Source organism: Apodemus sylvaticus, chromosome 4 (assembly GCF_947179515.1).
Source record: "Apodemus sylvaticus chromosome 4, mApoSyl1.1, whole genome shotgun sequence".
NCBI lineage: Eukaryota > Metazoa > Chordata > Mammalia > Rodentia > Muridae > Apodemus > Apodemus sylvaticus.
The window spans coordinates 69,180,500-69,205,719 of NC_067475.1; the positions used below are offsets into that span (position 1 = coordinate 69,180,500).

At 42.6% G+C, this 25,220-nt stretch overlaps 1 protein-coding gene across 2 annotated transcripts in view; it reads left to right on the top strand.

The window, feature by feature from the left end:
- The first annotated feature begins 2,185 nt into the window (after positions 1 to 2,185).
- Snx27 (sorting nexin 27) overlaps positions 2,186 to 25,220 on the top strand; it is a 76,219-nt gene continuing 53,184 nt past the window's right edge. For both annotated transcript variants that reach the window (XM_052179858.1, XM_052179857.1), the window contains exons 1-2: positions 2,186 to 2,666; positions 23,389 to 23,620. In XM_052179858.1, the coding sequence (XP_052035818.1) occupies positions 2,362 to 2,666; positions 23,389 to 23,620 (537 nt within the window). In that variant the 5' untranslated portion in view covers positions 2,186 to 2,361. The remainder of the gene's footprint in view (positions 2,667 to 23,388; positions 23,621 to 25,220) is intronic.

Here is a 25,220-nt window from a genome sequence, read left to right on the forward strand (position 1 = left end):
CGAGCCATGTGGTTGCTGGAATTGAACTCAGGACACCTGGAAGAGCAGCCAGTGTTCTTAACCGCTGAGCTATGTCTCCAGCCCTCCCACCTTCAGTATATTTTTTAATAAATAAAGACAAGTTGAGCTTTTTTTCTGAGACAGATTGTTAGCATGTAGTTCTTGGTTGGCTTGCCTCAACTCACAGAGATGGCCGGGCCTCTGCCTCCCGAATGCTGGGATTAAAGATGTGGACTTGGAAAAATAACTACTTCTTTTAGCAGCAAGTTCTTGCCATCCAGTACTCAATTCAAAGTAAATGATTCATGTCCAAACCAGATTCCATCATTGTGTTGAAGCAAAACTTATTCCTTCAGTATTTCTTTTTTTCCTTGTTTTCTTTTCTTTTCTTTCTTTCTTTCTTCTTCTTCTTTTTTTTTTTTTTTTTTTTTTTTCCGAGACAGGGTTTCTCTGTGTAGTCCTGGCTGTCCTGGAACTCACTCTGTAGACCAGGCTGGGCTCGAACTCAGAAATCCATCTACCTCTGCCTCCCAAGTGCTGGGATTAAAGGTGTGCACCACCACTGCCTGGCTATTTCAGTATTTCAACACTAACCAAGAGTCTTTATCAGCTTTGTTGTAAAACAAGGTCCCCTTTATTCCTTTTGTTTATAACTTTTTTTAACCTTCATATGTTTGCTCTAAGTGTAGTGACTTGTGTCACCATTCAGTATGTTTCAAAATCTCTTAATCCCCCTATTGCTTCTTCTGTCCCCTGCAATCCTAAGAACTCTGTGTGGCCTGTAAACTCTTTTGGGGGCTTTTTTGTTCTTTTTTTATAAATCATTTGCTTCTTTTAGGTTCATGATTTTTTTTACTTGTAACCTCTCCATGTATCTTTGTTCGTCTACAAAATAGGATCATGCTAGGGCTCTAAAGAGTTAATGAGCTGTAGATGTGAAGACTTGGTGCATAGTAGTGTTGAGAAAGATAGTTCTTGGCGCTTCTTCTTATCCTCTGCTGGGTGCTGAGAAGGCAGACTCCTGGCTGCTTCTCTCCAGGTGATTTCTCAGGGTTGTGGGATTGTGTTAACATGTGGCTTAGGGAGATGAAATACTGTGTCCCTTCAGGACAAAGAACAAGTTTACTGTATTCCTTCCTATAGAATGGCAACTTTTCCAAGTTGTGCATCTTAGGCTCTGATACTGCAGGGAAACATCATTCCTCAGAGCTCTTTACCTACCTGGTGCTTGGTGGGGAAGAACTGCTGATACATGTGCAAGCTGATCCTGTTTCCTCTGTCTTTGCTTTGTGAAATCGTGTGTATTCTACAACATCTACTAAACAGGAATGGATTAACTAGTGACCTTATCAGTAGGGGACTCAGACACCAGACTGGAGCAGTGAATGCTGAGATTGCTATGTACATTGTTTCTGTTCTTACTTGCTGTCATCAGGCACCCAGCACCATCAAGTTTATATCCTGGTAGATAGCTAAAATCACCAATTGCATGTTTTCAAAGAATTCTCTTGTGCTATTGGGAGAAATGAAATAAACAAGATAAAAGCAACTTCAAAACTCTTGCTAAATTAAAATTATTGACCACTTTAATATCCAGTTCTAAATCATGGAGGCTGTTGTTTTCCTCCACAGATGATTTTTTGTATGTCTGTATATAGCTGTGAAGTTGCAATACATGGAAAAGAAAGTTGCGCAAAAATAGCTGAGCTTTAAATCCTGTTACATAATTGCTGCTTGACTTGGGCCACACCAAAGTTCCGTTTCCTAATACTTGAAATAAGGAACTGAATTCACGATCTGGTTGTATCACTTGGTTGCTGGGGCATCGTCCAATATGAATATACAAATGCATAACCGATTTAAGACTGCAATGAATCATCAACTAGTGGTCGGGCGTAATCCCAGCAATCAGGAGGCAGAGGCAGGTGGATCTCTTGAGTTTAAGGCCAACCTGTTTTACAGAGCTAGTTCAGGACTGCAAAGGCTACAAAGGGAAACCCTGTCTTGAAAAAAACAAAACAAACAACAGACAAAACAAACAAAAAAAGATGCTCACCATCCACCAAGGAAACTCAACCAGAGCCCAAAGCCCAATAAACCACATCTCCCAGAAGACTTTGAACCCGGATGCGTCATGCGCCACTCGCAGAACTACATCTCCCAGGAGGCCCTGCAACGCCCAACCGTCCGCTTCTCCCGCCTTGCTCCCCTTTCCTCGCCCCCCCCTCAGCGTGGCGGCCGACTAGCTCCAGCGGTCGGCAGAGCGGGCGCGCGCCGGGGTCGCGCGGCTGCCGAAGGGGCGGGCGCGCGCAGGAGGAGTGGAGGCGTAGGGGGGCGGGGGACCGCTCGCTTGCTCGCAAGATGGCGGATGAGGACGGGGAAGGGATTCACCCCTCAGCCCCGCACCGGAATGGAGGCGGCGGCGGGGGGTCTGGGCTCCACTGCGCCGGGAACGGTGGCGGGGGAGGCGGCGGCCCGCGGGTCGTGCGCATTGTCAAGTCCGAATCCGGCTACGGCTTCAACGTGCGGGGCCAAGTGAGCGAGGGCGGGCAACTGCGGAGCATCAACGGGGAGCTGTACGCGCCGCTGCAGCATGTGAGCGCCGTGCTGCCCGGGGGGGCGGCCGACCGGGCCGGGGTGCGCAAGGGGGACCGCATCCTGGAGGTGTGAGTATCGCGGCCGCCACGCCCCGTCCTCCTACCCTTCGCCTGTCCTGGCCCTGCACCCTGTCACCCAGGCCGCACCTCTCTTAGCTCGAGAGCCTGCCGCGACCCTCGCCCCTCGCGGGCCTCCGCGGCCCGGCTTTGGAGCCTCCTGCTTTCCTGGCGTCTCTAGTTTGTGCTCTGGCCCCACCATCCCAGTGCACTCCCCGCTGTCCCCAGGCCTTCGGCTGCTCTCAACCCGTTTGCCTTCTCCTGTAGCATGCCGCTTTCTGCCCCTTACTGAGGGAGTCTCCTTTTCGACCTAGCCAGTACTGTACCCTCCCCAAGTTTTCATCTTCAGCATCATAGTTTCCTGGTCTCTGCCACTCCCCTCAGACCTTGTGGACTGTCCCTTCTGCCCTCTAGACCCGATAGAACCTGCGGTCAACTCATTTTCCCCTAGAGGCATCATTTCTCCCCACCTTAACCCTCCACCCCCTTTCCTTAGTTGCTCCCCGTTATGATGAAGCACACCGACATTTTTGCATTCACCGCTTGGCCTTTTCTCAAACCCTCTTTGTAGTCATACCGTCTCGAGTATACCTTATCACATGCGTTTTTTTGGGGGGAGGGGTTGCAACCTGATTTTCAAGCTAGTTTCTCCATGGCCACATTGCTTTTGAGTACACCCTTCTCTGGCTCCCCGACTGCCCACGTGCACCACGCCTCACACCTTGGAGTTGGATTTAATAGTGCTTTCCTAGCTCCCACGTCCCTCAGACTGCAATCAATCGCCTTAGGTCTTTGCCCTTTCCGTTTTCCTCCTGCTCTGTGCTGTTGCAATCCTACACTTTATCTTATTCCTCTACGTGGCTTTCCCCTCTCTTTTTAAGGCCCCTTCCGCTGTCGCACCCCACCTTCTGCTGCAGTCTTCCTTCAGCGAACTTGTTCAGACTCACTTGTTACCAGCACATCACTTAAAGCTCCAGGGGTGTTGTCTTGTCTCGGCAGTTGGAACGCAGACCTCCACTGCCCTAAACTGTGCTGTGGTTGTGATTTTGTACTTTGTCCTAAATTTGTATAGTGGCTGCAGGCTGACTTGTTGGTGCTGTGTGCTCTCGCTGTCTCCATTCTCTTTCAATCCTGGATTTCTTTCCTTGCTGCATCTGTACTGTATCACCACCACCATCACACACAGGCTCTCCTCCCATGATGGGATTTACCCACAGAAGTCTTTCTTCTTTTAAAACATCTCATTTTAATTGTAAGTTCCACAGCTGCCTGTTTTTCATTTTGTAAAACAGATTTGTGTAAGGCCTGCACTTACGGTATCTTGAAAGTCTGTCCTGTAGGGGAGGGGCCCCCTTCCTGTTTTCCCCGTTTGTGTGTCCATTACTCTTACTGTTTCCTCACCTTTTCCACTTCAAGAAGGAGGAGCTCCCTAGTGCATGTGTTTGCAGAGCTTGTTCATTTCTTCTGACCTTTCTGGAAAGAGATGCTTGTGGGATTTTTTGTTTGTTTTGTTCTTAATTACTATATTACAGACTATTTTCTAATATTTTCTGGTAGTATATTTTTAGTCTCTGTGGATAGCATTAAGATACTGAATACAATAATGACTTTGATGCCTTCTAAGTGGGTATTTAGTTTTTAGAAAATGTAAAAGTTGTGGCTGATGGTTTCTTGTTATAGAAACTTTTAGAATTGTCATTTTGCTTTCCCTTTGGAAATTAACTTTGATTCAGGTCTTTATTTTTAGATTTAAAATATATAAAGTTGTAAGTGTATTAAAGTTCTAGATCATTTGCTGTATAGGATCCAAAATGAAACTACAGCTAATGTTGTCTACCATGAGTGTTTAAGCTATTTTACTCCTATTCTAGTTTGCACCAGAAATCCCAGCTGTAAACCAGTCGTTCTAAAGAAGATCTGAGTGACCCTCTTCGTGGTATTCTGATTCAAAATTCTTTTCCCAAATTCAAAATTCGTTGAAACTATGCTACCACTGTAGAAGTAATAGAAGTAACTAACAATTCTAAGCTAGTTTATAGCTTTTGAGGCTTCTATATATCTCCCCCAGCTCTCCCATTTCCTTAGACTCTTCAAGTAAGAGGAGAAAAAAAAATCAACTACTAACTTTAGGGATTTATTTATATATTTGAGGCAGAGTCTCATGTAGCCCAGGCTGGCCTCAAACTCTGTCTATAGTTTAGGAAAACCTGGAGCTTCTAGTCATCCTACCTCCACCTGCAGAGTGCTAGGATTACAGGTCTATGCCACTTTGCTGGGTTTATGTTGTGCCGAGGATGGAACCCGAGGATTTAGGGCGTCCTGCTTCCTGGGCAGGCTCTACTGACGACTGCAGATCCCAGCCTGGGTGTTTCAGTTTGTCTTATCCAAGTTCTTAATCTTTCAGTTGTCCCAGGAAAGCTTTTCACGTTGATGAAAAGTGATGGAATCTGAGTTAGGGATAGGTTGATTATTACTGTGTAGCTTTATCATTGTGTACCAAGTCACAGGCAGGGGTCTGGGCCTTGATAATTGAAGTTTGAGATTTCTCCCTATTTTAAACTCTTTTCCCTATGTGCAGACAGCTTTTACTCCAGTTGTCATGTTGCAGTTGTTTGGACAACTGGTAGAGGTGTGAAAGAACAGTAACAGATTTAGGTGGATCTAGACTTGAACATCAGCAAGAGGAGCCGCTTCTTCCTGTTGCTCTTAGAGTTGGCTTACCGAGTCGCACTGAATCCTGGGATAATTGTTAAACTCAGCCGGAGCCAGATTGGCTCGCTTCCTCCTTTCCTTCAAGGCTAGAGTAGTGTTGCAGGGCTTGGAACCACAGTATGAAGAAGCCCTCTGGGCGCTACATTTACTGGGGATGGAAAGTTTCTTGACTAACACTGTTAGTCTCCACCTTGTAATTTTTCCCAGTGTAATGTGTACTGCGTGCCTTCTCTTTGATGTGCATGTACCTTGAGGCCAGAGTATGAAAGATGCTTTCAACAAATAGAACCAAAATGAATATATCTTTGCACTGATTATATGGTATGTGAAATAACTGACTTCAGGTTAAGCTCTATAAGGTTAAAGTAGGTCTGAGACTTGGTTTCATGAGAGGTGCTGTGTGCAGTGGGGTATGGAACCGCCTATACTTTTTGAGATTGTGTTTGTGGGCCTTTTTTGACTTGATCCTGGTATCTGTGTGTGTGTGTGTGTGTGTGTGTGTGTGTGTGTGTGTGTGTGTGTGTGAGAGAGAGAGAGAGAGAGAGAGAGAGAGACATACTTTGAGGAGTTAGTTCTTTAACTTAGAGCAGATTCTCCTGTCTCTACCTTCTCCTCTCTCCCCATAGGGGTGGCTGGGGTTAAAGGTGTTTCCCCAGGGCATCCAGCTTTTAGGTGGGTTCCAGGAGTCGAACTCAGGTGGTGAGGCTTGCACACGCAAGCACTTTACCGCCCAAGCCTGCTCTGGAGAGGGTGAAGTCCAAGCACAGACCCTTAAGGCTTGGCTTGTAGAGCATCTGAAATCAGGATGAATGCATGCTAGTTAGACAGTGTGCTTCCCTTATTAGTGCCTACCTGATAATGTGTCCATCAGCTTTTCCTGGTTAGCGGTAAAGCACAAGATAAATTATTTCATGCAGTTTGTTTATTAAGGGTCATTTTTTGTTTAATTTCATGTGGATTTTTGAAAATAATTTAAGTTTGATAATGATTTTTACAGTTGAGTGAATCATGAGACATGAGTATCTTTTTGTTTTTTTGTTTGTTTGTCTTGTTTTGTTTTGTTTTGTTTTTTTGGATTTGTTTTTTTTTCCGAGACAGGGTTTCTCTGTATAGCCCTGGCTGTCCTGGAACTCACTCTGTAGGCCAGGCTGCCCTGGAACTCAGAAATCCGCCTGCCTCTGCCTCCCAGAGTGCTGGGATTACAGGCGTGCGCCACCACCGCCCAGCGTGTTTTTTGTTTTTTTTAAAGATTTGTATTTATGTGAGTACACTGTTGATGTCTTTGGACACACCAGAAGAGGGCATCAGATCCCATTACAGATGGTTGTGAGCCACCATGTGGTTGCTGGGAATTGTACTCAGTACCTCTGGAAGAGCAGTCAGTGCTTCCAACCACCGAGCCATCTCTCCAGCCTTTTTGTTTTTGTTTTTGTTTTTCTTTCCTTCCTTCCTTCCTTCCTTTCCTCCCTCCTTCCTTCCTTCCTTCCTTCCTTCCTTCCTTCCTTCCTTCCTTCCTTTCTTTCTTTCTTTTGTTCTTTCGTTCTTTCTTCTTTCTTCTTTCTTTCTTTTTTTCTTTCTTTTTTTAAGATTTTTATTTATTTTATGTGAGTATACTGTTGCTCTCTTTGGACACACCAGAAGAGGGCAGAGTATCTTCTTATCCTTTATAAAGAATTGACTGATTTTTTTCCTTTGGCCCAGATTTTCCAGGTCGACTTGGATAATAGTGTTTGAAATGATTGTTGAACAAAGGGAATGCTTATGGCAAAGTTCTCACACTTGGTATGCATGAGCATCACTTGGGGTCCTAGCCAGAAACACAGATTTGTAGTTACACTCTTTAATGGTCATGATTCAGTCAGTGGGTCTTGCATAAGACTAGAAGTCTTTGTCACTCCTTTGCCAGGTATAGGGAATGTAAGTCACATTTCCAGAACAGCTGATAGTTATGAACTGTTCTAGATTGTTCTCAGCTCATTGTGTTTTATCATTATGGTCACACTGGGAGCCACCAGCTAGGACTTGGCTAACACATAGTGACTTATTAAGCTCCTGATTTCCAAACTAAGGGGAAGACAGTTCCTCACCAAGTAGCCTGTCCAGTTGTACCTACTTAAGTGGATTTTGCTGTTGTCATGGAGGTGTATAATTTAGACACAATGATGATAATCATTGTGTCATCTCGCAGTGCCTGTGGTATATGCTACAGTTTGCAGTGCAATATCTATTCATTTAGACTTTAGGACAGCCTTCTGGATGGAAAGGTTTAAAGTTCCTCAGGGAGGAACTGTGCTAACTGTTTTGCTTATCGAATCCCTAGCCAAATATGTAGTGGAACCTTGGTTTTCTTCAGTGAATACTTGAATACAGTGGATAGGAATAAAATTATCCCTGCGTTGTAAGAAGAGTCTGCACTGAGTGACATCCAGAATGAAATCCAGGTCTTAGGATGTTTTCCCAGTTAGAAAGTTTGTTTTGGTTATTGGCTGTTAACAGTCAACTTCCTTAATTTTTATTTATTCTTTGGAAGTTTCACTTCTACATCTTGACCATCTTTACCCCAGCTCTTTCTTCCAACTCCCCGTAGGATTCCCCTTAGGATACCACCCCTGTGGTATCTCCTTACCAACTTCATGTCCTCCTTCTATAACTAATTAGTTAGATAATTTTTAACCCACTCAGTCCAGTTAGTGCTGTTCATGTGGGCATGGATGTAGGTCATTCACTGGGGCAGGGGGAACCTCCCAGTGGCCATACTTTTCAAGAAAAGTAACTCCTTCCCCAGCAGCAGCCGTCAACTGCCAAGAGCGCTACAGCCTAGGGTGGGATCTCTGGATAGTCCACTATTCTTGATTGTAACTAGTTATTTAAAATCAAGTTATGTTCCGGTAAATGAATAGCAGCTGAACTTTGTTTCTATTTGTGACATGTGATATGCATTTTTTATTTATCCTTTATCTCATGTTAATTTGATCAGAGGCTGGGGTCTAAAGCAAACTTTCTTTACTCCTATATTATTGCTGTTTTTTCCTCTATTGCAAGCAAAGGGAACATGGCAGTCATTCTTGTTACTTAAAAATACTTTTAGTCTCATGTAGTGAGGGTACAAACAAATAATAGTAAACTTGAAAACCACTTTACCTTCCCTCAGAAATCATTTTTATGGGTTGCTTTGGCTAAGTAAAGGCATGATGCATGCCTTCAATCCTGGCACTCGGGAGGCTAAGGCAGGCTGATCTCTGTGAGTTCAAGGCCAACCTGGTGTATATAGTGAGTTCAGGCAAGCCAGGGCTATATAGAGGGATTCATTCTAAACCTCTTTACCCTTCCACCGCACCCTCCAAAACAAAGACTGATTAGTTGCCTAAGGGCTAGTCTTTAATTTATGGTAAACAATTGCCTTTCAGTGCTACTAGTTTTAGTTAATTTTAGTTTGTTTGAGGTGAGGGCTTGTTACTATGCATTTACTAATAAGTATTTTAGAAGCTAAGTCTCAATGGGAATAATTCTTATGAAATGCAAGATAATCAGAGATATTTAACTGACTTTGGATCTTTTGTTTTTGTCTTTGTTTTTTTGAGACAGGGTTTTTCTATGTGTAGCCTGGGCTGTCCAGGAACTCCCTCTATAGACAAGGCTGGCCCCAAACTCTGAGATCTAACTGCCTCTGCCTCCCAAGTGCTGGGATGAAAGGTGTGTGTCACCATGTCCAACTGAGATTTAACTGACAACCAAAGACTTTATGATCACAACAGAGTGCTTTAAGAACAAAATCCACGCTGCGTTTATTCAGTGGATGGGGACATTACCGACAGACTATTGTGGTAGTGTAACTTAAGCCAGGTGGGTTCATTCTGGCAAAAAATGATCTTTAGGCGGTGTTAAAAGCTTTTCAAAAAACCAGGCCTGATATTAGTGGCACACACCTTTCATTCCAGCACTTGGGAGGCGGAGGTAGGCAGATTCTCTGTGAGTTCCAGGCCACCCTGGTCTCCACAGTAAGTTACAGGACAACCAGGGCTACACAGTGAAACCTTGTCTCAAAAAAAACCAACCAACCAATCAACCCTCTTCAAAAACCTTCAGGAAAGTTTGTATTTCTAGCACTCAGAAGTCTGAGGTAAGTGGATCTTGAATTTTAGACCAGCCTGTGCTACATAGAAAGATCCTATCTCAAAAACAAAATGACCAAAAAATAACCCTATCCTAAAATAAAAGAAGACAGAGAACCAAAATTGTTATACCTTTTATATTACAACTCAGTGTAACAGACCAGTACACAGTGCCACCAAAATAAACCACCAAAACTGTTCAGTTTCTTTTTTTTCTTTTTACAGTAGTCAAGGTTTTACTTTTTTTTAAAGCAATGTCTTTTAAAACTTTTATTTATTAGTAGTGTGTATGCATGAATGCACACATGCATGCATATTTATGTACATGTGTACTGCAGCATGTGTGTGGAGGGCAGAGTATGACCTTATGGAGTCTACATTCTCTCTTTCCACCTTTGTGAGAGTTCTGGGCTAGAGCTCAGGGCTGGCCTCAAGGCCTGGGCATCTTACAATGAGCCCTCATCTTGCCAGCAGGGAGCCATCATCTTGCCAGCTCATTCTTTGTTTGAATGCTTGTTGGGACCGTGTCCACACTCTGAAAACACTGGTTTGTTCATCCTGAGGACGCTAGGCCTTGTGGGTACTAGGCAGGTAGTCTACCACCCATGAGGTTACCTGCCGCCCTATACAGCGATTTAGCCATCGTCCCGCCTCCCCACCCACAGTTACTTTGTATGGATTGGTTTCATTCACTCTTAGGCACAGACTGTGTCAGGTATCACTAGGATTGTGAGTCAGTATGCCTGGCTGTAAGCCATTGAGAAGCTTGCTCTGACTTGGGGAGGTACTAAAACAGTTTACTCTTTTAAAAAAGTGAGTTGAAGTAATGGAGGTTGTCTTGGTTAGGGTTGCTGTGAAGAGACACCATGACCAGGGCAATTCTTACAAAGGACCACATTTAATCAGGGCTGGCTTATAGGTTCTGAGGCTCTGAGTGTGCATCATGAAGGCAGGAGCATGGCAGCATCCAGGCAGGCATGGTGCTGGAAGGGCTGAGAGGTCTTTATATAGTTCAAAGGCAAACAGAAGACTGAATCTCTCAGGCAGCTAGGAGGAGAGTCTCAAAGCCTACCCCAACAGTGACTTCCTCTAATAAGGTCACACCTACTTTAACGTGGTCACACTCCTAATAGTGCCACTCCCTGGGCCGAGCATATTCAGACCACCTCAGAAGTGAATGAGAAACAGTTGGAATTTTTTTCTTTCTTCTTTTTTTTTTTTTGTTTTTTGTTTTTTTCCAGACAGGGTTTCTCTGTGTAGCCCTGGCTGTCCTTGAACTCACTCTGTAGACCAGGCTGGCCTCAAACTCTGCCTGCCTCTGCCTTCCAAGTGCTGGGATTAAAGGCGTGCACCACCACCAGGCTGAAACAGTTGGAATTTAAAGAATGGATTTGCTTAAGAAGATTGGCAGTTCACAGAAAGCTTTAATATAATTAAAAAATGTGTATTGTGAACATGTGACAGTGTGTGTGTATGTGTGTGTGTGTGTGTGTGTGTGAGAGAGAGAGAGAGAGAGAGAGAGAGAGTGTGTGTGTGAGTGAGTGAGTGTAGGTCAGAGGACAATTTTCAGGAATAAGTTCTCTCCTCTGTGACTTCCTGGGACTTAACTTGGGGTGTTAGGCTTTCAAGGCACCTGCTTTTTCCTAGAGTTCCCCCTAGCTCCTACATAAAGCATTTATGAGATTGAAGGACAAGTATTTCAGTAGTAGAGAAAGAGGAAGGGTTTCATAGACTGAGAGTGTGACCAAAGGGAAGAAGATGCAGGGCATTCTAGGGTGGCAAGGGCCCTCAACTCGCTGTTGGGGCATAGAAACTGGGAAGGATGGGTAACATGAGATACAACGCAGCCTTGAAAGTAGTGCCAACAAGTTTGGAACTTTCCCCTCCAAGACAGGGTTTCTCTGTGTAGCTCTAGCAGTTCTAGAACTTGCTCTCTAGGCTTAGGGCACTGCCTGCCTATGCTGGAATTAAAGGCAGGTGCCACCTCTGCCTGGCTAGCAAGTCTGGAGTTCGTTCTTATGTGCTAGGAATATAGTTGCTTATATATTTGCACCCATACAAATTTTGGTTTTATTTTGTTGAATACATTTCCAAGATTGAAGTAGAAACATCACTGTTCGAATGAAAGACCATTTTTTTCTGCTTTGATTGTCTTCTACTGTATAAAGAAGGGAGCCGAGAGCAGGGTTGCTCTGACACCCAGTGCTGAGAGCAGCTGATGAGAAGCCACCTTTCATTTGTTCCTGCACTTTGCCCATAGTCCTAGCCAGCTTCTGGAATGTCTGCTTCCTGTCACCTCGTGGTGTAAGTGACTGCTGTGCTTATCACTGTGTTTATAGTGTTTTGGCCTAACTTGCTCTAGGCCCTAACTTCAAAGTCATGCTCTAGATATGTGTCTCTGATTGGAAAGTGCCACCTTGGATTTAAATCCTTTCCGTTGGTGGTGCCGGAAACATGGCTCGGGTTAAGAGCAGTTCCCACAGAACTCGGTTTGAGTTCTCAGTGCCCACAAGACAGCTCACAACCACCTGTAACTCCAGCTCCAGGGATCTAATACCCACTTCTGGCCACCTACATTGCCTCTCACACGTGTGAGTGCAGACATACATACACATTTACACGTACATAAAAATCTTTTGTTTTGGTATTATAGCTTGTTGGGATTTGAGGTGACTAAAGTACTAAAGTGTGTACCTGAAGTTTGCCTTCAGCATGAAAAAGGTGAATTTTCGCTGTGCCAGGAATATAAGGAGTGCTTCAATTTTGTGAGATTCTGTTACTTAGATGTTAGGTAGCCCGTGTGTCATCTCGTACTTACTGCCTCTGCCGGCTAAGTAAGGCTCTCCTCTCTCACTGGAGGAGATGTGACCTTTCTTGAGTATTTGAGTTGCTGGATGAAGCACTTGTTTGAATGTCCTTATGTTTTTCCTCCAGTGAAGTTTTGTTGTGAAAATGTTCCTGGTGGTGACAGTAGCCCAGGCTGGCCTCTTAACTTACTACTTAGCTGATGATGGATGGCCTTGAACTAACTCTTTCTTTCTGTCTCTGTCTCTCTCCTTCCCTCTCTGTTTTTCAAGACAGGTTTCTCTGTGTAGCCCTGGCTGTATTGGAACTTACTCTGTAGACCAGGCTGACCTTGAACTCAAAGAGGTGTGTGCCAACACACTGAGCTGGTTTTGAACTCTTGATTCTTCTACTTGTATCCCAATGCATTATGACATCCAGCTTGGTTTTCTTAGGTTGTCCAAGCTGACATCTAATTTGCTGTGTAGCCAGGTTGACTGTTCTCGATGTTCTCCCATTTCCATCTACTGAGTGCTGGGATTCAGACATGTGCCATCATGACCAGTGGAGAAACATCTTTTAAAAAAGTGTTTTGTTTTTGCTTAAGCTATCTAAAGTTTTTGTTTTGTTTTGTGCTGGGGTTAAACCCAGGGTCTATGCATGCTAAAATACTCAAAATCTATTGAGCTATATCCCTAACATCCAAAACATGATGTATTTGTGTGTCAGACCTTGGATCAAGACCAGGATTCCCTCCCACCCCAAAACAAAACAAACCCATGTATGCTATAGATTGAGTACCCAAGTGATCTGCTTACCAGCGGCCGTCTGGAGGAGCTGCCTGTCTGTGTTGGTACTTTTCAGCTGCTCTCAGGATGGTTCTTACAGAACTGTTCAGTGAAAATAATAAGGAAATTGGTCCTTACTTAATACAGCAGAAATATATTAAGTCTGTGTGTCTGTTTAGGTTTAGTTTTATACTGTTTTTGAGAATTGAGAGGCAGACTGAGTATTTGGAGATTGTGGAAGATGTGATAGTTTCGGAAAGTTTGGAAATGGTCCTTCACTTGTTTCGCTAGTTTACTTCAAAACGTGCAAGGTGTTTGTCTACAGAATATACTCTGAGGGTTATACTATATTTATATTAAAAGATGTTATTTAATTACAAGAGCAATAAGCCCTTAGGGCTGTAGAGATGGTTCAGTGGTTAAGAACACTTGCTGGAAGAAGATGCAGGTTCAGTTCCTAGTATGCACATTGCAGGGACTCACATATGTAACTCAAGCTCTAGGGGATCGATCCATTGATGCCTTCTAGACCTCATGGATGGACACACACACACACATACACACACACACAAATAGATCTTCAGGTTAGGTAAGTGGCACATTCCCTTAATCCTGGCACTCAGGAGGCAGAGGCAGGTTGATTTTTATGAGTTGAGGCCAGCCTGGTCTACAGAGCAAGTTATAGGACATCCAGGGCTACACAGATCCTGCCTCAGAACAAAGAAAGAAAGAACAGAAAGCCTTCATAACTGCTGAGCCACATTGACAGCCCCTGGAATTTTGTATTCTAGCAGGAGTGAGATGAACAAAATGGTTTTATTGTTGATAACAAAGGTCATGCTGGCTTCATAGGCAATTTCCAAACTTTTTTCTAGCTTGATGATATTTTTATAGTCTGAAAAATTTATCTTAAAGTATCATACTTTCCTGAATGACAAATATGATTCATTTTCCAGATATATATCCTGTATTTGTAAACTGATTGCCTTGTAATTACTGACTTAGGAACTTTTCATTCTTTCCTAAGCAATAACCCCTTGTTTGTTCTGGCTGGAGGTGTTAGGTTGGAGAACAGGTGAGCTTTCTGTACTTCCATTGCCTCAGGCAGATGCTTTGGGAGGACAGAGCAGCAGCCACAGACGGTGTCTCTGGGCAGCGTTATTCCTTCCCTCCAGCCTGAGAGCATCCAGTGCTGACCCCCCCCCCCCCCCCCATACACACACACATATACACACAGTAAGCATTGCCAGGGCCAGTTTTTACTGTTATAAAAACTCTTAAGTGTCAATTTTCTGAATAGAAATACTTGGTTTTGTTTTGTTTTGTATTTAGAGTCAGGGCCTCTCTGTGTAGGTCTAGTCTTGGAACTTATTTTATAGACCAAGCTGGCCTTGAATTCCCAGAAATCTGCCTGCTTCTGCCCTCTGGAGTGCTAGGGTTAAAGGCATGTGCCACCATACCTGGCTGAAAATGCTTTAAAAGTATTAATAAAGGCTGGAGAGATGGTTCAATAGTTTAGAGCACCGACTGCTCTTGCAGAGAGGACCCTGAACCCACATGGTGGCTTAAAATCGTCTAACTCCAGTTCCGGGGTATTGAACACCCTCTTCTGGCCTCTATGACACCAAGTATGCAAGTGGTGCACATGTTGATAAGGGCTGAAGCGATCCATCAGTGGTTAAGAGCATTTTCTTTGCAATCAGAGAACAGGGTTTAGATCTTAAGTGTCCTATAAAAGCTATAACTCCAGCCTCTAGGATTCATTCTCTCTCTCTCTCTCTCTCTCTCTCTCTCTCTCACACACACACACACACACACCCTTGTACACAAACAAAAAAAAATCGATAAATCCAGCTGTAGTCATATACCCAACACTTAAAGAGACTAAGGGTTGTCTTAGTTTCAGAAATTGTGTACATGAAGATTCATTCTGTGTTGGACAGGTCAGTGTATAGGGTTTGACAGATAGCATTGAGCACCTGTTATAAGCTGCCATGTGAGTGCTAGGAACTAAACCTGTGCTCTCTGCAGGGTCACTCAGTGCTCCAGCCCCAGTAGCATATTTCTTTTGATAGCTGAATTAATACTTAATTATATGGATGTTCCAGAGTTTGCTAATCATCCACTGATTGAGGGACATTCTGGTTACTTATAGTTTGGGACAATTATGATTAAGGATGCTTTAAACATCTGTATACAGGTTTTAGTATGGATGTGAATTTTTCTGTTCATCTGGGTCAACACATAGGAACATGATCGATGGATTGGATGGTAAAACTATATAAAAAGTTGTCAGCTTGCCTTTCAGAGCCAGTGTTCTACTGCTGTGTAAAGACTCCAACTCTTATTAAAAAAAAAAAAATTAACTGGGGCTTGCTTATAGTTCCAGAGGTTAGTCCATTATCATCATGGCCCGGGAACGTGGAGACAGGCAGGCAGGCAGTCATGAGACATGATGCTGGAGAGATAGATGAGAGCTTTACATCCTGATCCTCAGGCAACAGCGAGGGAGGAGAGAGGGCTCGAGAGGGGGTGGGAACAGACAGATACTGGTCCTGGCCCCCACTTGTGGCACACCTATTCCCAGAAGGCCACATCTCAATCCTCCCTGGGCAGTTCAACAGCCAGGAATTAAGTATGCAAATATGTGACCCTCTGGGGCCTGTTCTCATTCAAACTACCACACAAAAAGTGCCTACCATTTTACATTCTTGCAACAAGGACAATTGTATTTGTCCCACAACGTCACTGGTATTTGGTATCTGACATTGGATTTTAGCCATGTTTAATGGTTATGCTATTATTTTGATTTTGAATTCCTCCATGATGAATGTTGAATTTCATTTCATGTAGTTATTTGCCATCTGCATATTTTCAGTGAGATGTCTGTCCAGATATTTTGCCCATTTTTAATTTGGGTTGTAGGGCCAGGGAGAAGGCTGATCTGATAAAGGCACTACCACCAAGCCCAGGAACCTTTGTTTGATCCTGGGGCTTATATGGTGGAAGGTAAGAACTGATTCCCAGAAGTAATCCCTTGACTTTGTATGCACACAGTCTTGTGATAAATTGGGTTTTGTGTTTTAAGAGTTTGACATGTATTTAGATACAGATACTTTACTGGATACATGTTTTTGTAAATGTTTTTATTCTCTGTCTTTTATAGAGACTTTGTAAATTTTAGGTCAAGTTTAGTTTGCTAGTTTCTCTCATTCATGGACCATGTCTTTAATGTTGTATCTAAAAATCTCATTTTTAAACAGCAAATCACATAGAGTTTTTGTACTCTGTTCTTTTTAGAAGTTTTATATTTTGGAGACAGGGCCTCAGTATATATCAAAGGCTTTTCTTGAACTTGCTATATAGTCCAGGCTAGCCTTGAATTCTTGTCTCCCACCTCACCTTTCTGTTTGTAGGAGTCTACCAGAGTTCCCTCCTTGCAACTACATTTTCTTTTCTTTTTCCTTTTTCCTTTATCTGTTTTTGTTTGTTTGTTTTGTTTTGCTTTTGAGATAGGGTTTTTTTCTGTGTGTAGTCTTTACTGTTCTAGAACTCATTCTGTAGACCAGGCTGGACTCTGAACTCAGAGATCCATCTATCTGGCTGCCAAGTGCTAGGATAGAGACTGTAGCACAGCTGCCCACCCTTAAATTTTCAACTTTACAATACTTACTTAATTAACTAACTAATTAACTAACTTGCTTATTTTGAGCAGTGCTAGGGATCCACATCCAGGGATTGACAGGCCAGCACTCTGCTGTTGACAGAGAGCCCTGAGCTGTGTAAAATATACTTGTGTGTGCATGTTCAAGTGTGTATGTATAGGTGTGCATGCATGTGTGTGCGCGTGCGGAGGTAGAGGACAACTTGGTCAGCTTCGGGAGTGCTGTCTACAAGCTGGGAAAGGTAGCTAATGGGTAAAGCTCCTGCCATAGAAGCTGGAGGACTAGAGCTCAGATGCTCAGAATCCACACAAATGCCACAGGGGTACAGGGCTCGCCTGTGACGCCTGGGAAGGGAGAGCAGGTTAGCCAGCCAGGTTACTGTACTGAAAAACTGCTTCAAAAAGAAAAGGTGGATATTTATTAAGGAAGATTCCTGACATCAACCTGGGCCCTCCACATGCATGCGCGCGCGAGCGCGCGCGCATACACACACACACACACACACACACACACACACACACACACACGATGTCCATTTCCTTTGAGACATGTTTTCTCATTGCCCTGAAGCTTACCAATTGGTCTGGATTGGCTAACCAGCAAACCCCACAGCTCTTCCTGTGTCTATCTCTGGATACACACACATATTTTCTCTCTCTCTCTCTCTCTCTCTCTCTCTCTCTCTCTCTCTCTCTCATTTTGCAGTGCATGCTGATCTGGAACTCACTGTGTAGACCAAGCTAGACTTGAACACATAGGAATTCACTTGCTTCTGCCTCCTGAGTGCTAAAACGAAAAGCACGTGCCATGCCGTACCTCTCCCCTCCCCTTCCCTCCCCTTCCCTCCCCTCCCCTCTCCTCCCCTCTCCTCCCCTCCCCTTCCTTTCTTAATGTGGGTTTTAGGACTCTAACTCAGATCTTCATGTTTGTGAGACAAGTACTTTACTGACCAAGATAATTCCTGGGCATTAGTTCGTTAACAACAACAAAAATAAGCAAAAAATAATAACAACATGTTTCCATCCTCCACCACTGGAATTATAGACACTTGCGGCCTTGCAGCTGTATCTGGCTTTTTACATGGATGCTGGTATTTGAACACAGGCCTTTTTTTTGTTGTTGTTTTGGCTTTTTGAGACAGGGTTTCTCTGTATAGCCCTGGCTGTCCTGGAACTCACTCTGTAGACCAGGCTGGCCTCAAACTCAGAAATCCGCCTGCCTCTGCCTCCCAGAGTGCTGGGATTAAAGGTGTGCGCCACCACTGCCTGGCTGAACACAGATCTTTATGCTTATATAGCAAGTGCTTTACCCACCAGCCTTCTTCCTAGTGTCCTTGTCACTTTTAAATTAAGGCTCTTCCTGTGGCACACTGCCGTGGTGGTTTACTGTATAAGGCTGGAAAACATCTTACTGCTCACAACTGCACGGCTTCATTGGCTGTGTTTAAAGGACTGCTTCTGAGGATTAATTATCATTTAGTCACCCGTGCATGTCACAAGGGGTCGCATTGTATTGTGCTTGTGGTGTAAAAATGGCTCCTTCCTCTGATTTATACAGAAGTTTGCTTTGTTATGTTTTTGCCCAAACCTCGTTTCATTATGTCCAGCTTCCTTCAGAAGCAGAGTATGAATTCTGACCAGAACTTCTCTCCTATTCTGGAAGTGTTTATATTAGCTTTGTAATTTTCTCAGCTGGCTAACCTTAGTTGTACTATTTGAAGCCACTTCCATTAGCTAGCGAAAAATTTCTCCGTTGGAGCTAAACATTGATCTCAAAGTAAAAATGAGGCTTTCTTTAAAATTATCAAGTGCATTTTTACAATGCTGCAAATAACCAGGTAATTTGAATATCACTTAGATTCCCAAATAAACAAAATTCTGGTTTTATTTATGGGTTTTATTATAAAGCATTTTCTTATGGAAAATTTCAAACACAGAAGTTGAAAGGATTGTAAAGTGAATACCTATAGGCTTAGCATCTTTAAAAGATGTATTTTTTCATAATTGTATTAAAGTATGTATATGTATGTAGATGTGTGTGCAGATGATGTTTGTGTATATGTACACCCATGCACACAGGTGTTCAAAGAAGCCAAAAAAGGGTGTTGAATTCCCGGAAGCTAGGGTTACAGGCGGTTGTGAGCTGATGGATGTGGGTGCCGGCATCTGAACTCAGGTCCTCTCAGGTTGACTGTTGAGCTGTTACTTCTCTCCAGCCTTTGTACTTGATCTCCTGATTCTATAATTAACATTCAGTTTTATTTCTTTAGTTACATGTTTGTTGAATTCTTTTTGGTAGTTCCTTGAAGATAGTTGACTTCTTTGTGGAAAATAATAGGTTGGTATTTATTAACCCACTGCACATCTTTTGTGTTGTTGGTCGGGCTTGTGTGTTTCTTTGATGCTTGCTTATTTTGCGATCATTTATTTTTAGATGAATTTCTGATAGATTATGTTATAAAGACAGAAGGGAAGCAAAATTGTTGGAAGAAGAGATTTTATTATCATGGAGAACAAGTTGAACCAGCCAGCTTGCTGTAGGATATTACTGTCCGTCTTTATTTCTCATAGCCACTTCATTAGCCATTAGTAGTGGCTTTTCATACAGATTGGGAATTGAGGTCTATGGAGACTAAATGAGTTACCTAATACTAAGTAAGGTCTTATCTAAGACGGCATTAATGGTATTCAGACCCATGCAGGGCTGACTCCCTAGAGCCCATGCTTTGAAACACTGCTGAAACTTCCCTTTTTCATGGAAGTTACATTTTGTATTTATTTATATTTCAGGTTTGTATAAGTTTGGGGCCATACTTAACTTGAACCTGGTTTAATAGTATTCTTGTGTAAAACAGTGTATTATACCAACATTTTAATGACTAGTACATTTTAAAAATAGTTATTATTTTTGAGTGTGTGTGTTTGTGTGTGTGTGTGTGTGTGTGTGTGAGAGAGGGGGGGGGGGAGGGAGGGAGGGAGGGAGGGAGGGAGGGAGGGAGGGAGGGAGGGAGGGAGGAAGAATGAATGAATCTAGGTATATGCTTGTGATTGCCAGTGCTCTTGGAGGCCAGAGGTGTCTTACTTCTCTGGAGCTGGAGTTCTACTGATGAGCCATGTAGTGTAGGGTTGGGAACTGAACTTGAGTCTCTCCGGAGGAGTACACATAGTAACATACAGCTGAGTTCGCTCTAGCCTATGACTAACACTTTTATGACTGAGAAGTCCTTGAAATTCCTGAGGAGGGAGGCCCCTATTTTAAATCAGATGGCCTGGAGTTTTTTTTAGTGACTTCATTCTTTAGAGAATGAAAGAATTTCTTTGTATTAAGTGGAGGCACATATAGCATTCCTTCTGCAGTTATCCAGATAAATATTAGCAAATGTATTTAGGATATGACACAAAAGACTAGAAGATCTTTCCTCTGTGTGTGTGTGTGTCTTTTTGTAATGCTTGGGGTTGATTGAGGGCTCCTGCAAGCTGAGTAAGTACTCTGCCACTGAGCTGAATCCACACCCCTCGTCTGGATTTATTTTTTAATGAAGTTTTTGGGATGTTAGCCAGTTGGGAGTACATTCTTGATGACCCAGACAGGGGCCTGAAGCTGCTCCTGGTGAGCTCTGGCTGTTTATAACCCTCTCTTCAGTTTCTCTGGAGTCTTTCTGGGAATAATTTTTTTTGACAGTCTCATTCTCTGCTGGCCTGGAACTTACTATATAAAGCATGTTGGCCTTGAACTCAGAGATCTATCTGCCTGCCTCTGCTTCCAGATATGTTGGGATCAAAAGTGCATGGCACTGTAGCCAGCTCCAGGGAGAATGTTTATGAGTGATCAAGGAGCAGTTCATTTCTGTTCACAACTTGACGTTGTGTTTTGAAATCAGCAGTTGTTAATCTTTTTGGAGATCATATATTCCTTTTTGAAACCAATGAAAGGAGTGGACATTCGCCACATGCACATAAATACACTTTTACCTACAAATTTTGTAGGGTCACTAATTTCCAATAAGCAAAGTACTCCAAGATGGGGTGACATGCGTTGCAATGCCCACACTAGGGGCTGTGGCAGCAGGAGGGAAGTCAGGGTGTGGCTGCAAAGTCCGACCCTGTCCTATCCTGTTGGGGAGAGCTGGGGGAAAGTGCTCATTCCTCCCCTGGGGGCTCCCAGCCATCGGGAGTTAGTTTTTCCTGTAACAAATCTATGTTTGCTCTGCTAAAAAACAAACAATGCTTTAAAGGAACAAAAAGGGCTCTGTAGAGAGACTGTCTCAAAAAAAAAAAAAAAGAGCAAAGGGAAATAGTAAGATTTGAGGATAAATTCACAAAACAATCTTGTTAGTGTCTAGGACATTGTAATTTTGAGTCTTTGAGATGTCTTATGTCTCCTATTTTATTGAAAAATTAAAATGATATTTGTTAATAAGATAAGATTCTTAGGGATCAATGAATTCTGTGATGATTTCTAACCTTTCAATTGAGTTTTCTCAGAAGTATTAAGAGCTAGGTGCACTCCGTTGCCAACCCATAAGTTTAGGTTTCAGTTTCTTGTTTCCCCCAGTGTCTCCATGCACTTGATGCCAGACCCCAGCTCTAAACTGAACCCCAGGCACCCCACTATTGAGCTCTGTACCCCTCCTCGGTCTCCTCTCCTTACTCCTCTCCTTTCTTGCTTGGTGTTTTAAAAGCGGGGGTTTTGTAGCTCATAATTGGCCTGGAAGCAGAGATTCTCATGCTTCTGCTTCCAGGGATTACATTTAAAAGTTGGAATTTCTTTTCAGATTGTATAAATTGGAATTTCTTTCACAAAGAGATCCTTAATTTTTATGTATAGAATTGACTGTTTTGGTTAAGTCACTACTTTTAAGAATTTGCTTATAATTAGAATTTTAGGTTGAGAAATGTCAGGAAGTTTTGAGGATCACAGAATTTTTTTTTTCTAATTTTTTTGAGACAATGTCTTGCCATATAGCACATCCTGGTACTCCTCCTTCCTGCTTCAGCCTCCTGAGTGCTAAGCTTACAGACGTGCAGTGTCATACTCAGCTGAATTTGCTGGCTAGATTGCTAAACTAGAAATTAGGGAGGAGGCTAGCTGAGGTCTCTCCTTTCTGCTCTGTTTATACAAATGTATGCTTTAGATACCAGGCTCTGAGAAGGCTAGTCTATGGCTGAAAACTCACGGTGGCTTGTTACTAAACTTAGCATTCTTTTCAGGAAGGGAAAACCATAATGGTTTGGACCAGAACTGAAAAATAATTTCACTCTAACAGGCAGATAAACTTTAAATATTTAAGTAGTAGAGGCCAGGTGTGTCTTCCTGTGTCTTGTGAGAGCCATGCTAGGGGACCTTCAGGCCAGCTGCTCAGTGGTTTTATTGAGGCAGCTCACTAGGACAGCAGTCTGGGAAGGCTTTTCAGTTTGTTTAGTATTTGTGGGACTCACTCCATTTACTGTTTTTCCATATCTTATACTTTTCCTTGTTTCAGGCTGTGTACAAGTGAAATGAATAGGTTGATTTGTGTATAACTGTAGGTGTGTATTTTTTGGTTTGGACAGATTATACAGAGTTTAAAGTGAAATGTATGGAGGAGAAAATGTTTAGATTATCCAGATATCCAAATTATCCTAAGAAATTATCCAAGCTGACTGGGAGAACAAAGGAAGTTGGGTCAGATAATAGAATTTTTAAAATACTTTTTAAATTTTTATTTTATGTACATTGGTATTCTGACTGCATGTATGTCTGTGTAAGGTTTTAGAGCTCCTGGAACTGGAGTTACAGACAGTTGTGAACTGCCATGTGGGTGCTGGGAACTGAATCCAGGTCCTTTGGAAGGGCAGCCAGTGCTCTTAACTGCTGAGCCATCTCTCTAGTCCTCAAAAATAATGGAATTTTAGAGAGGTAATCTTGCCCCTTTAGAAGCCAAGCGATAGAGGAAACTTAATACTTTTAACTATCAAGATAATAATTGGTATAAAGAAGGCTAATTTGAAGATATGGGGAACACCCACATTTGCTTTAATCTCTACAAAGGAGATTTTTTTTTTCTTTTTTTAAAAAGAAAATGTCTGGGGTTGGAGATATGTATAATGCTGTTGCAGAGGACCAAAGATTGGTTTTTCCAGCACCCATATTGGATGGCTCACAGTGGCCTGTAACTCTAGTTCCAGGCCTCTGGCCTCTGCATTTATGTGCACATACCCATACATTCATATAATTAAAAATAGTAAAAATAAGTCTTAGAAAGGAGATCCCTTTGAAGTGTAAGTGAACAGACTGTAATAAAAGCGGGAGAATTATTCAAGCCACTTTGATTGTATTGTACATATGACTGGTTAAAACGAGGAAAGCAGACTGCTTAGATAGCTAAATGAACTTTATTTCTTCCCAGCATCACCGTCTTTCCCACATGCTTCCCTGATTCAAGCAATGTGTAGCATTCTGGACTAGAGGAAGGGTAGGTCTTTCCCTGTTTGCATTTCCTCTCCCTGCCTTAAGTTCACTAACAGCCTTTTTACTTTAGACTCTGAAAGACAAACAGCTTTTCTGGAACCAGATGAATCTTTTGATTTTATGGTTCATACTATGACACTGGAGTGGGGATAGGAGGGTGGAGTTACAAAGTGTTTGAACCCGTCTGGTTTATGGGACTGTTTTTTTCCCTTTTTCCCCTTAGGAACGGCGTGAATGTTGAGGGGGCGACACACAAGCAGGTGGTGGACCTGATCCGAGCAGGCGAGAAGGAATTGATCTTGACAGTGTTGTCTGTACCTCCTCATGAGGCTGATAACCTAGATCCCAGTGACGACTCCTTGGGACAATCCTTTTATGATTACACAGAAAAGCAAGCAGTGCCCATATCGGTTCCCACATACAAACATGTGGAGCAGAATGGTGAGAAGTTTGTGGTGAGTGTCAGCCCAACTTGATCCTCAGTCTCATTATGAGTATATTTCAGGAGGTCAAATACGACTGCAGCCTAGGCCAGTTTGTCTGTCAGGAAGTTAGGTTCATGCAGAGAAGATCTTGACACTGATTTACTGCAGGGTGTGGCCAACAGTAATGAAGAGTCCTGTTTCTGCTTAAGTACAATTTCATTTGATTTTCTGACAGTTTCAAGTTTATATTCGTGAATTTCTTTTTTATTTTCACCATATGTCTTTGCTAGCTATAGTCTGATTTACTGTTGGCTATGGAGCTATAGAGCGTGAAAGTTTTAAAAGGTATCTTCCTAAATATTTGGATAATACAGCAGTTTGTCATTTTGTAACCTATACATTCTTGTGCTCACTTCTTTCCGTACCTTGTTCCTTCAGCTCTTAGTGATGTCTGTGTGTATGATTAACTCCTGAGTTTCCCCTCAAGGCCCTAATATATTCTGACTGCAAATCCCTGAGCTCTTTTGCACATTTCCATTTTGTAGATAAGTAGAACTCCTCTTGACGTTTAGGTGACATGTGACAGCCTGTTTGCCATGCTGCTTGTCTTCAAAACTTAGTTGCTGCTGTTTATTTTTTCCTCTTGGTTGTATTGTGTATTTATTTGCCTTTAAATGTTTCTGAAACATTGACATAAGAAGCATAAATTATTTAATTCTTTGTAGAAATGTAGTGGGTTCTGTTAGATGTTGGCAAATAGACTGCAGGTGTTTAGAGCTGATCTGTAGGGCTGGAGGGCTAGCTCAGTGGGTAGAGTGTTTAACCAACATACACAGGTTCTGGGTTTAACACTGTCAAATAAAATCTGATCTGCTCATTAAAGTTACCGCCTCTAAGAGTAGGATTCACCCCTGCATAGGAATGCACTACTAAAGCTTGTGGGATTCTTCCTGGGGCTGGGGATGCTGAACAAACAAGTTAGCTGGGGAGGCATGTAGGTTTGTTCCTCTGTGTTCCTAGAGCTGTGCACACACTTTACAAATGAGAGCTGATTGCTTATGGAACTTTTTGAGAATTAACTTTGGACTTTGGAAACTAATGTAGCCTTGAGACAAAGAATGAAACTACTAATTGTTCTTTTGTAAAGAGTCAGTTTTATTAGCAAAATTTTTGTATGTTAACTTTTATCTGCCTAGGTGTTCAGTATTACGATTATAGTCTTTTATCTACTACCACATAAGGACAAAATACTTTCAGCAGCCTCAAGCTCCCCTGTTCTGTTTAATAGTTAATTTCCTTTGTTAACTAACCATTGATCTACTTTCAGTCTCTATATTTTGTTTTTTTTTTTTTTTTTTGAACGCCAAACAAATAATATGTACTTGTATTAGTTACTGCAACAAAATCCTGGACAAAAATTATCTGAGGAAGGGAAGGTTTATTTTGGCTCATGGTTCAAGTGTACTATGATGTTAGGGAAGGCACGGAGGCTGGAGTGTTTCTAGTTGCAGTGGTTGGAAGCCATAGGCAGTTGGTCACATCATGCCCACATAGGAGGCAGAGGTCATATCGCGCCCACCCAGGAGGTGGAAGAGATGATGCTGGTGCTTTACTTGCCCTCGGCTTTTAA